At 37.0% G+C, this 13,487-nt stretch overlaps 1 protein-coding gene across 1 annotated transcript in view; it reads right to left on the minus strand.

Moving 5' to 3' along the window:
* The window catches only part of LOC129727805 (phosphatidylinositol 4-kinase type 2-alpha-like), a 30,569-nt gene extending 22,690 nt beyond the window's left edge, over positions 1–7,879 (minus strand). The window contains exon 1 of the mRNA XM_055686004.1: positions 6,951–7,879. Coding sequence (XP_055541979.1) covers positions 6,951–7,383 — 433 coding nt within the window. The 5' untranslated portion in view covers positions 7,384–7,879. The remainder of the gene's footprint in view (positions 1–6,950) is intronic.
* Between the last annotated feature and the right edge of the window lie 5,608 nt (positions 7,880–13,487).

Consider the following 13,487-nt stretch of genomic DNA (forward strand, 5'->3'; position numbering starts at 1 on the left):
GGTTTTTTGAGAACTTCTTCGATGTTTTCAGTCTAATGAGCTTTGCAGCCGTGTTTGTCTAGTAAAAGAGTACATTTTAATGAAAGATTGCGATAAGTTTGATCGAAAATAGTGGAAGGAATTGAGTTTTTAGGAAGGCGTCCTGTTTGGGGTAAAATGGACAGTTTTTTTGGGGTGATATGGTCAGGCGAGTTTGAAGTAAATTCTTTTGTCGAACTGATGCCGCGGGCATATAAAAACGAACGGATAGACGGCGGTGTACAAACAATGAACTGTAAAAAGTGTTGCAGGGAATCTGGGATGATTTATCTGTACAAAAAGTGTTTTCAATGCCCCGCAGAGTGGCGGGTTTCTGAACAAAAGTTGGGAAAACCTAATTTGTTTTTTCTAAAATGCTTGAAAATGACGTATAATGCCAATTTTTGGGTGCTGAACTCATTTCTGATGTCCGAAAATGTTGTTCCCCCAAAATGCCGTTAAACCTTTCTTATTATCAGATTTATTTTTTTGTTCAGATCATGTTCAACATTGGTATACTTGTTCTTTATCGAAAAGCTTTATACCCGTATTTTTTTGTTTGGTCCTTAGTGTGATCCATTTTGAATTAAAGTTGCCAAAAGTCGGCAATCATTTTTCAAAAAATTGTAACTTTTGAGCCGTTTGACCGATTAAAAGATTTTATGGAAAATTTGAGGAATTTGATAGGCCTTTCAAGGGAAAATAAGAAATCGTAAGTCAACGTACATTCGTTATATATTTTCCCGTTTCGCGAATAAGAGATTAACGGATTTGGAACGACGATATGCAAACCGGGACCCAAAAATTCGGAAAATACGGTTAATTTCATATAAGCTGTTGATTATCCGATCATTCCGAACTTTTTCCCGAGACTGTACGGTACACAAGAGTTCTGAAAAATAACATAAATTACCCCTCAAGACGAAACTCGTTGATCCAAAATCAGATCAAAACTGAGGGAATTAGGTAATCGAAGTTAAGCACAAAATTGTGATTTTCGAACATAAAAACCATTGAAATTTCCTGCCACAGCAACATTCAAAGTGCTGCCAAAAATTGGTATATCATCCGATTCTCATGAAATTTACATCACACATACACTGACACACACATAGACAGACACACACAATCACACATACACACGCACACAGTCACACACACTCACGCGCACACACGCACACAAACACACGCACACACACACACACACTCACACACACACACACACACACACACACACACATACACACATACACACACACACACACACACACGCACGCACACACATGCACACACAAGCGCGCGTGTGCGACATACGATCGCATACTCAGTTTCTAGTATAAATAATTGGAGAAGGGGGATTTTTTGGCCTACTGTGGAACCACTGTGCAATGCCTAAGAATTGCAGTTATCATTCCGTATGCCTGATACCACCTTCTACTGTGTATTAAGCAACTATTGATACTATAAAACTCACATTTTTTACCTTGTCCACATCACCCCAAACACTGTCCATATTACCCCAATAGCTGTCCATTTTCACCCCAAAAATTTTTTTTATATCCGAAAATCATAATTTTTAGTTCCGTTATTTTTTTTTTTTTGTTCTTTTGACCTCAATATCAAGGTTTTTTCGTGCAGAAACATAGAAAACAGATCAATATTACTATATTACATTACGTTTATGGGATAGAAAAAACAGGTTACGAAATAACAGGAGTTTTCCTTAGGGGGCCCAAATTACCCCAAACTACCCTAGGTTTTCCCATACAAATCTTCATACAAAATTGAAATGCGATGCGCCAAGCAGAGTCAAAACCAATCGACCTCCGATAAATAGGATTGTTTGGAGTCCGATAAATAGGATTGTTTGCTCATATTATTGAAATTATGAGTGTTTTTAGAAGTGTCTCCTTGACTGATTTTTATCGTTTCCATTTCTTCTTGTGGGGGTCAATATACAGTGGCGACTTTGGTTGATTTTGTCATGAAAAACTCATCTTAAAAAGACGCTATCTTTTGTTTATGTGACTTGTGAAGTAAATGTGATACTTTCTAAATTTAAACTCTAAGCTGTATGTCAACAGAATTATGAGTGCGGGTGGTACAAGAGTTTCGTATGTTGGCTTTTTTGACTAGGAACAAATTGAAAAAATATAACACAGCCGTTATATGGCCGGCGTGCGACCAGACCGAACCAAGCGCCAAAAACATTATTTCGAGTAATCGGCGATCAAAGTTTAACCACCCCGTATATTTCCTGCAGGCTGCTGCAGAGAAATTTTGTTATAATGCCATTTTAAACTGTTCAAATGATTTCGTTTTTCCATGAAAGATAGATTATCAAGTTAAACATCCACTGGTGAGAAAAACTCGATTTTTGAAAATATGGCGCTTGGTTCGGTCTGGTCGCACGCCGACCATATGTCCACGTTGAGTTATGACCAAATTTTTCATCTAAAAACATTTTCTTTTGAATGGATATAGGACTCAAGCAGAAACTATTTTCGGCAAAAAAAAAAACTTTTAATTGCGTCCTAACTTTTAGAACAGCCTACGTTGCTTTTTCTGGCTTAGCAATTTACAATCTAGCAAATTATTTTTACAACTATGCATCGTAACTGAGCGAATACTCGTCATATATATATAAATTTTTCTTTTGTCTGCACATACACTAACACTGTGTGGTTCCCCTTTCCTTTCAAACGGTAGTTTCCATTGAGGAATCACAGCGCATTTACATTTATTGAAAACATAAACATGACTCAACATCCTTATCAATAAGTTCTATGTGCGAATAATTGACCCGACACAAAGGGTGTTTGCGGAGTGCAAAACTAAAATATTGTAAAATCAAAAAAATACGTCAATAGCGACTTCAACTTGTCTATTTCGAGGCCATTACAGACTACTAACATCGGTAAAATCCACCTAGCTGTTCTAAATACAAACTGTAGACGAAACACGAGTGCACACCAGCCTCAACAGCGGTATCCTTGGAGGAAGCCACAATGGGAAGAATCTTTTGTTCTAGTGGTAGCAGTATTTTTTCATCATTACGCTTGCTCGTTTTAATTAGGGGATGAAATGTGATGTCTCGCCAAACATGTGAAAAGGGCCCATGTGCCATATGTAAACAAGCCACAATTTCACGTTTTTTGACGAATACAAGCTTAATCTGCCCATACAAATAAGATTTGTTGATTAAAAAAACTTCTTTAATCAACAAATCTCATTTGTAGGGATAGATTACGCTTGTATTAATCACAAAATGAGAAAATTCGGCTTGTTTACAAATGGCACATGGGCCCTTTTCACATGTTTGGCAAGATGTGTCGAATTTAGCATTGGCCGATATCGTATCGATACTTACAATATCGATACCTCGAGGCCTGAATATCGTTATTTTTTATCGATGCAAGCGACTTTGATATAAAGCTGGATCGATACTTTCACCCCGATATATTTTCGATACTGAAGAGAAACTATAAAATCGGAAAATATTGTTGATTGCTACAAATTGTCTAACGAAAAAGCCTTGTAGAAGTGCGCGGATATGATTCATCGCGTTAAAGTCTTCTACAAACAGTGCAGCAATTTGGTTTGTGCTCTTTTTGTAAAAGACACCAACAGGATTGAATATACCCGCTCATTGCTAAGGCAGTTTTTCATGCCTTTTGCGAGAAAAATGCTGCCGCATTTGGTAATACTGTCTGTGCAGAGCAAAATCGTAAGCGCCGAGTTTTTGCAAAAAGGCAGGCAATTAAAGATAAGAAGCCAGGATTATCGTGCTGCCCTATATTTCAAATAAGGCCGCAGACGCGCGTATGCTATTGCATTGATTTGTGTGTGTGACATATAATTCTGTCACCACTGTTCCATTCTGGTACCATTGGTCTATTGACCACAGGGATACAAAATATGCAGATTTGTCTTCAAATGCAGATTTTTAGAGTCGGTGTGCAGATTTTTATTGATTCTCAGATAATTATATTTTTTTTCCAGAGTCTCTGCAGATTTTTGTCAGAGTTTCTTTATATTTACGCAGACTTTCTCAGCATCCGTGAAAATTTTTGCTAACTTTTGCCTGCGCATTTTTTCAAATCACAGACAAATTTTTTTCAGACTTTAAGCAGATTTTGTCGGTTTTTCGAATGGTTGCTTACATTTTTCAAAAACACCTGGCATCTCTGATTTTCCGTATTAATGATCAAGAAAAAATGGTAGCTTTTCATAGACTTCTTTCAAGTAGCAGGCAGAGTATCGATACAGCTGGTATCGATGCTCCGCCCCCAATATCTACCTGGCATCGATACCACCAGGGAAAAATTATCGATACTCAAGTATCGATTCTTCTGCAATTATTGGCCAATGCTAGTCGAATTACAAGTTGATAACGGTAGAAAGGCATTTATGTCGAAATTTTCATTTCTTGTTTTTGGAAAAAATACCAAAAAGAAACAAAAGCAACATGAGTGGTTGTTGTTCTAAACCATGTGGGTTTCATCATGTGGAACTCGATGCCGTTATGCAAATTAACAAAATATAAAAATTGGGAAAATTATGGAACATTAAAAAGGACTGTAATAATTAGAACTAATGTTTATTTTTTACGAAATCAATTTCTGCTCTCGCAGGCACCTTTCGCAATATGCGCAATGGCTAGATCTGCTTATTTCCCAACAGCACTACTGTCATTGTCAGAAAGCGGAACAACAAAAAATCGATTGAGTTTCCCCATAACCTTAGCTGTAGTGTATGCTTTCACGATGATGAGGTTGTAAGCTTGAGAAGCAATACTTTTTGTTCGCTAATGTCAATATGAGCGAACGAAAGACACTCCAGCCGCGGTATTGTAAAGCGCACGCTGACACGATCGACAGCCAATTGCTATATCTGTACATATGTTGGTTGATTTGCATTCGTCCAAATTACCATTCTGCACGTAGGGTAGTAGTGCTCATAATGAGTTCTGTTTCTACAATATGAAACCATGTTAAACCTTGTTTTATACTGAGCCCTAAACAACCCATCCTCTACGACAATATAATAAAACAAAATTATTATGTAATGTAGTGACAATACGAGTCCACGAACCTTTCCCGAATGCTCCAGTTTGCCTGCTATCAATGGAGCAAACTACGGCTGGGAAGACCGTGTGCTGTGAAGTGAGAATATAAATAGACACATTCAGTAAGAAGAGCTGCATTCCCACGGAAGTACACTGATAAGGAAAGCGAACACGTTGCAAATCGGGTAAAGAACTATGTAACAAAAAAACACTAATATGTAGAGCGAACGCGCAATAAGTTGTTATTTTCGCGTAAACCGTTCAATGGATATCCAATTGAATGTTGTGACGAAAATGACTTTTTCAAATCAGAAGGAATATCAAATATTTAATTCATCGATCAGTTAGATTCAAGTCTTGTTTCTATGGACGCGTAATCAAAAAGCTGACAAAATTTAGACGAATCAAACATAATAGCAACCTTGACTTCGAAGCTAGAGATACGAAGGTTCCAGTTCTAACTAAATTCTTCTAGATTTTTCAAACACTTCGAACACACTTTTATGCAGGGTTTGTAATCAACTTCAAATACAAACTTCCCTGATTTGATTCAGAATTTTAATGTTTAAAAATCAGTATCTACACGTGCTAGCTTTTGCAGTTCTAAAATCAATTGTTATAAACTAGAATGTATTGATGTTTCAAGCTCCGATGTCGTTTTCAGTTTTATACTAAACTTCCTCCGAAAATTTACTTTTATTGGCTTTAAATCTCTACGCTACGAGGTTTTAATGAACAATATCCGTTTAGATAATCACATCGCTACGTCTCCAGTTTTCGAATTTTAAGTTAATGAAATTCAAGTTTGAGGCAACGTTTTTCTCTCTATACTAAATTTATTTGAATCCTTATAATTATGCCGAGAGACCTCTGACAATAAGCTTGAGAATATCAAGTAAGGAGAGAAACAATGCGAAAAAATTACCTCAAACAGTATTATTCAAATATTTGAAAGTGATGATAATATCTCTTCACTTCACACTTTTCTCATCAGAGATTTATAACTCTTTCTAATCGTTGGATTGTTGATTATTTATTGAATTTTATTTATCGAACACATGATTAAACAAAAAAAAAACATCAGGATATTCACGCAAAAAATATAAACCTATAACAGTAGAAAATGTTTTGAAGTCGGAACTTGTGACAACTCATTGTTGTACCTTATTCTTTGATCCGATAAAAATTACGTAGAATTATTATCTACCGGATTTTCCATCTAATAAATGTGATAGAGACGAGCAACTTGTATGGATTCATGTTCTACTCATACTAAGTCACCCTGGGACGGTAGTGAATAAGTAAACGAATTCGTCGTAAATGTGATATTTTGTTCAGAACTCAAGTGTAGTTGAATTGGTGCTTGTGAACCAAACCTGTTGAAGTAAATGTATATATATCTTTAGTTCACTGACTACTTTTTACTAACTCAACGTGTCGTGGAACAACATTGTATTATACCGACGATCGGTTAATATCTTCACACAGAAGCCACTTTCGCTGTTAAAATGAAATATAACTTGCAGGAATAGCCACCGACGATCGGTTAATATCTTCACACAGAAGCCACTTTCGCTGTTAAAATGAAATATAACTTGCAGGAATAGCCACAAAAACGTCAAGGTCGTTTCAAGATACCTGCGTCAAGTTGTTTTCAATATGAAATAACAAAACAAAGCTTTCCGATAATTGACCCAATATTGATAACATCAAGCTTTTTTGCAAGCAATACCGGGTCGAGCCGTTTTCCTCCGATGCAAAAGTTGATACGCTTGATTCAATACACTTTTCCAAATGCTGTGACTCATATTACGCATTGCGAATGACTCAAGTGTGTCGCAAATAAATATTGAATTTCACTAACCTGGAAACTGGTTGTACGTAATCTCATGCTCTCGGCCGCCCAGCAGTGGCTGAGACTCCCGATCTATGCTGGTATCCAGTGTGATGCCTTCGAAATGCACTTCCGGAATAATGGACACCAAACTTGCGGCTGCCACTTCTTCCGAGGGCGACAGTGATACTAGACTTTGTTTTTCGTGCGGTGCTGACAGATCGCTGTTTATCACATGCTGTTTGGTTTTGTTCTTGTCTGCACTATTAGTCAAACGAGTTTGGGTCGCTGTCTCTCGTCCCGTCACCCCGAACACTACCCCGTTCGATAAAGATTTCTTTGACGTTGTCAGACTTTGCTGGTTGGAAGATTCCTTTTCTCGATGTATAACTGCAGTAGTGGAATTATTTGGATTCGTGTTGGTTTCCTCCAAATCCAAATTGACTAGCTGTTCGTCTGTCATCGGAACTCTGCTGTTTGCTTCGGAAGATGTTGTTTCGTGCCGGAAACACCATCGACTCTCCGAAATCTAAAGCTATCGATAGCACTCTTGTCTATATTCAAATACGGTACAGAATAAAGCACTAGCATGGATTCGAAGTCATTATCAGCACCTTTCCCTTGATTAAAAGCGTCACACCGAAATTATCTCCACTACTAAAAAACGTCTGTGCTCCTAGAACTGATAAGGTTTGTCCACAGAATGGTTGAATGGTACCATGAATTTATCACTGACGCTGTTCGTGACAACTTTGCACTGTACAAGCTTATCCTTGAAAATTTTTGCACTAACCATATAGTGATACAAAATAAACCCACGCACGAAAATAATACACAGAAAACTAAATGGCTGTTTTCCGACGCGATTAAAGTTCGCAGCGCTTATTCGAAAAATAATTTTTTCGCCTTTTTCTTGACGGCTGGCCGTGAAAATTCAGAAACGTCACTGCCGACAGCTACCACTGAAATGTCACAGCTGTCAAAATTCATCGTTTCATTTTGGTAGCCATTGGTAGCCCAAGTATGATGACAGTTCTACAAGGTATGCACGCTCCCTAAAATGAATTCAAAAATGATTAGAAAACAATTCATTTTCATAAAAAGTGGAACAACACGAAAATTGAGTAACTCTGTTGTTATTCAAAATTGTGTAACGATAGTATGGGCAAATACTGTGTATTTATTATTCAGAATGATGTATACAATTGAACTCATTTTTTGTGTTTAATAAAACTCATTTAGTTCTTAAAAAATATCAGTTTATGTGTACAAAATTATCCATTTATTGAATTTAAAGCTACTCAGTTTTGAAATTGAAACCTACACAGATTTAGATTTTGAAACTATCAAATTTTTGAACAGAAAAATATTCATTTTTTAATTTAAAACTAACCATTTTCAGAATTTAAAAGTACTCAGTTTAAGAATTGAAAACCACTCAGTTTGAAATACGATGTTAGCGTAGAGAGGGAGGTTTGTGCCGGTAACAGTCAGAACAAAACAAACAAAATCTGAACGGTGTCTAATTATATTTATTTTTTAAGTATATTTTGCTCCTTTTTTTGTGATGTATAATCACTTGATATTTTACTCTCCCACAATTTTCCTGATGACACGAACAACCTGAAAACTTTTGGTTCTTTAGAATGAATAATGAAAAAAGTTTATATGTGTACCTTAAAGCTTTTTAAAATGTCCGTGACCACCTTCCCAGCGATTTTCTCATTTTTTGGAATCACTCAAACAGCCACAAAAATAGATAACACGGCCGCAAAGGCTAAATAATGGCGCACAAATGTTGAATCATGGTGCCGCCTTTTCACTCGTGTCAAATAATGGTGTCGTTTTTTCATGCTTGCTACTCAAAATTGAGTTATAGTGGTAAATTCAAAAATGAGTTATTCTAGATTAAGTTAAAATCAGTGTAAAAATTACACAGAATCACCAAATGCGGTATTCATTTTTTGACGTTTCCATGCAACTTATGAAATTGAATTAAAACTAATTCATTCGCCGTGTTACTTTTCACGAGCGTGTGCCACATTTTTATCTATCCACGCACACAAACAAATCTCGTTATGAAAATTTTCGTTTTTTGTATGGAATTCGGAACATTTTCGGAAATTTCTCGTTTTATGTTGTTTTATATTTGATTTTTTTAATTGGAGAGTGAATCTCCAGTTGAAATACACTAGAAATTGATATTAATTTAGATTTATTGTGAGAGTATGTTTTATAAGTTGTTTTATAAGTTTAGTTTAAAATGCAAAATCATTTCAAATTTCATACAAAATTGGAAAAAGTTCATAAAGATCACTAATACTAATGCATCGACGTGAATAGCATACCTTGTAGAACTGTCATCATACTTGGATTGGTAGCTAGGGACGTTGCGATACCACCGATACTAATACAAAATCGATCCTTCTACTTCCGAAACTCGGATATTAGGTATCGATGTTTTACCAGCGCTACTTCATCAATATCGATACACACCTCTCAGTATCGAAAAGACTCAAAACAACCCTGTAAAGAAGAACGAACGAAGCAGAAAGCTTGCTGTTTCCTTTGCCATTTTGATGCATCGTATGCATGCATGCCATCTCATCGGCAATGCCAATTTAACAGAAATTTCTGTAGATTAACCTACGGGGACGATCCTTTTCTACGGTCATGCAGATCGGAAGATAAAATCTACAGAGCCAAGCAAGCGGCTCTTTTCGAAAACAGGATCAATTCTTAAGAAAAAGCGTAATCGACTTTCGACTAAGTTTCTGCAGAAGCTGGTGTTTCTAGATTCAGTAAATTTATAGACCATTTTACGAACTGACAGGTGTCGCGTATTCTGCTGTTGATGATGTTGCTTTTACGTGCGTTATGTCAGCGGTTCCGAGCTTTCTGTCAAATTTTCATTTATGGATTGGGTTCAGAAACGTCTCGTAAAATGGTCTGTATAAATGGTTTAATTGAATTAACTTGAGGAATTAATAATAAAAAAGAATTATGACTTATATTTTGAATGAACTGGTATCGCACAACGATACATTTAGGTATCGATACATTAGCCTCGATACTGTCGGAATATCAGTACTTGCTCTCGATACAGGTATCGATCCTAAGTATCGATGTTTAATGGTATCGCAAGGTCCCTATTGGTAGCGCTAATGGCGCAATGAGAATAAAAGAGAGGTGAGGAGGAGAGCGAAATTTTCTAGTATTAGTAAATGCTTCAAATGTAAACAACTAGATGAACTCAATGGGAAACCCAAATAACTACGTCACTATTTGGCATCAACTATGGGCAGAGGAGGATGAGCAGAGGGGCGCGTGCAAGTGTTAGTAAGTTTCCTCCTTACCTCTCTTTAATTCTCATTGCTAATGGCGCTGCTTTGAATGCTTCGTAATGGCATTTGTAGGGTTCTGAACTACAACACTATTCGTGTGGGAACCACAAATGGCCGATCATGTGGCGACTTTTGAATTTTCAAAAGCATAAAACTCGGGAATAGTTAATGGTTCACCTGTGAAAACATATCCTTATGTTTGCTTGGGTGATGCAAACATGAGGATATGTTTTCACAGGTGACACGAGCCTTGTCAGCCACGTGGTAATTCCTACATAGTTCCACCTGAATAGTTTCTCAATTTTACACAAAAAGAAGAACTCTCGACTACTTTGTGATCAGGTCGTATGTCTAAACGTAAACAAAACGAGTGAGAGTTATATCCCTTGTACTTCACAACAAACTTCATCACAAAGTACTCCAGAACTTTTTGAATAAGAATTGTCAGATACTAATGTTCAAAAATTTTTTTATTAAAAAACAGCCTATGATTATTTAATATTTTTTATCATTGAAATATGTTAATTTTTAGGATGTCTAATATCCAATAATCTGGTTGTGTATTGAAACAGTAAATTCGCACTTTACCGCGACTGAATACGAAATGAAGATTATTCAGTCTCTAGATAACAAGTGTCGCTGGCCTCATTGATAGAGTTGATCTGCTGGGTAAGCACAAGGAACAGACGCCCATCATATTTTCAAAGGACGTGCCAAAAATTGCAACCGTGATTTAATCGTAAGTGGTAATGCTCCCGCTATGTGGCTGACAAACCAAGTACTAACATTGATATCGATATGGCAACATTTATGCAGTGCAACTGGGGTACTGGGTTTCACATTAAAAATATGAATGCCTGTTTTCTGCGCTGAACCTCTGCTGCAGGTAAAGTTCGAAGTACTATTTGTTTCTATTTTTCGTTAGTCTGCTTTTTCCTTTGACAGTTGTTGTCCATGGTAAATACACTTATGACATCGCTCCTAAGGGCTAAACACCTTTATTTTTATGGAAAATATTTTGGAAATATTAATCGATATCGGTAGATATATTTTGATATTCATCGTTTATCTGTCAATTGACAACTCTCCAACGATAATATAACGTCAATGAGGTATGATATAAATATAAGGGTGCCAAAAAATGCAACGATAAATACTTCGTAATATTGCAGGGGGCTCTTGTGGCTGTCAAACTCCATACATTTTCCATCTACCACTCATTGATACTGGTACCAGCGTTTCTGGTACCCACTTTTTGGTTGGTTTGCCCTAAAACAAGTGAAATAGAGTAAACGTCCCATTTTGTCGGTAGACTTATTCTCGAATAGGAAATGTCGTTTTAAATGGAAAAAAACAAGAGCTCAACATTTGTTTTCAGTACAATGTGCACTTTTATTGAATAAGATAAGTTTTGTAAGCATTTGAAATGAAATATTACCACCGTGATGAATTTATGATTGGTAGGCAAAATGTTGACGTTTATAGGCCCCTGTAATATTGAATATTGGAAATATTTCGCAATATATCAATAGTGTCTTGCCACAAGCAACGCCCCATGTTTCAAGAAATAGTAATTCATCGTTTGTGTGAACGAGCATATTAACGCCACTTTTTCTGCACCTTTAAACTGTCAACACTTTCATTTGATTTCGCTTGCTGTTTGCGGTGTTTTTTGCCTATTTCTGTCTACTTCGTTCTATTTATGTAAAGAAATATTAGCCCCTATTACAGAAAAAGAGGGAGCGGCGAGTGACTCGTCTGATCAATTTTGGTTTGCAGATGGCAAATCGGCTGGATTTTGGACGAGTAGCTCGTCTGTCACTCAGCTGTCATCAGCCAAGTTTCACTCGCGTTCCATAATAGAACATTTTGCACGCCTCGTTGGTGACTGCGGGCGAGGCGAGTTGCTCGCGTCGTCTTCTGTAATACGGGTTATTATCGCAAGATCAATGACATTAGTAATTTCCAAAATCTTCGCACACAACGAGCGTGATTCTCATTCCTAGAGATTTCCTGTCGTGGTGGGTACTCGTTTGACATGCCTGTCCAAGAATGTATTTGGATCATGATTCTCACAGCAGTTCGAAGTCGAATCGCAACAAATCGACTCTAGTACTCGGAGCTGAATGACTTATATCTGAAAACCTGAAAAAAGAGCACAACAATATCTAGTGCTCGGAATTATTTGTGCATTATCTAATTCAGCTTAAACATAATAGGCACACTAGCAACATCACTCATCTAGAGACTTTATAATCTAAAGGCTGTACACTGAATTCTGTTTTTACGCGACTTTTTTCACGTGATTTTATTTTACACGATTTTTTTACGCGATTTTCTCGAAATTACGTGATTTTCTTGAAATAACGCGATATGTGACATGGGAAATATTGTTTATGAGCCAAGAGGTAACACACACACAAACATACACACACATAAACATACATACACATATACACACACTTACCACATAGCGAAAGATTTTGTAACGACGCGATTTTTTTTACGCGATTTGTTCAAAATTACGAGATATTTTTTACACGATTTGTTCAAAATTACGCGAATTTTTTACGAGATTCTTTTTTTGCGCGCACGCATCAATCGCGTAAGAAAAGAATTCAGTGTATTAGGCTCCATCCACATACCACGTGGACAGCTTTGGGGGGGGGGGGGGTTGGGTAATGTCCACGGTCCATACATTTTCTTTAGAATTTATATGGGCAGTTGTCTACGGTGGGGGAGGGAGGGGGGGTCAAGATCGTTAAAAACCTGTCCACGTGGTATGTGGATGGCCCCTTACACTCTTTGACCAACGAGAATAAAAGAAAGATGAAGAGGAAAATTACTAACACTTGCACGCGCTCTTCTGCTCGTTCCCCTCTGCCCAGAGTTGATGACAAATGGTGACGTAGCTATTCTGGTTTGGCATTGAGTTCGTATAGTTGTTTACATTTGAAGCCTTTACTAATACTAGAAAAATGCACTCTCCTCCTCACCTATCTTTTATGCTCATTGACCAAGCGTCAAATATTTGTCATTTTTCGACAGATAAGAATTTGGTCAAAGATATTTGTTTGTCACTCTCAAATTTTTAAATGTGGCAAACACGGGCAAACAACAATCATGATGTCAAATAAATTTGCCCATTCCCGATCAACCACTCTTTATGCACCTTTATGAAACGACAACAACTGAAATCAATCGATATAGGTTGAAAACTAAT

This window comes from Wyeomyia smithii, chromosome 3, assembly GCF_029784165.1.
Source record: "Wyeomyia smithii strain HCP4-BCI-WySm-NY-G18 chromosome 3, ASM2978416v1, whole genome shotgun sequence".
Taxonomy (NCBI): domain Eukaryota; kingdom Metazoa; phylum Arthropoda; class Insecta; order Diptera; family Culicidae; genus Wyeomyia; species Wyeomyia smithii.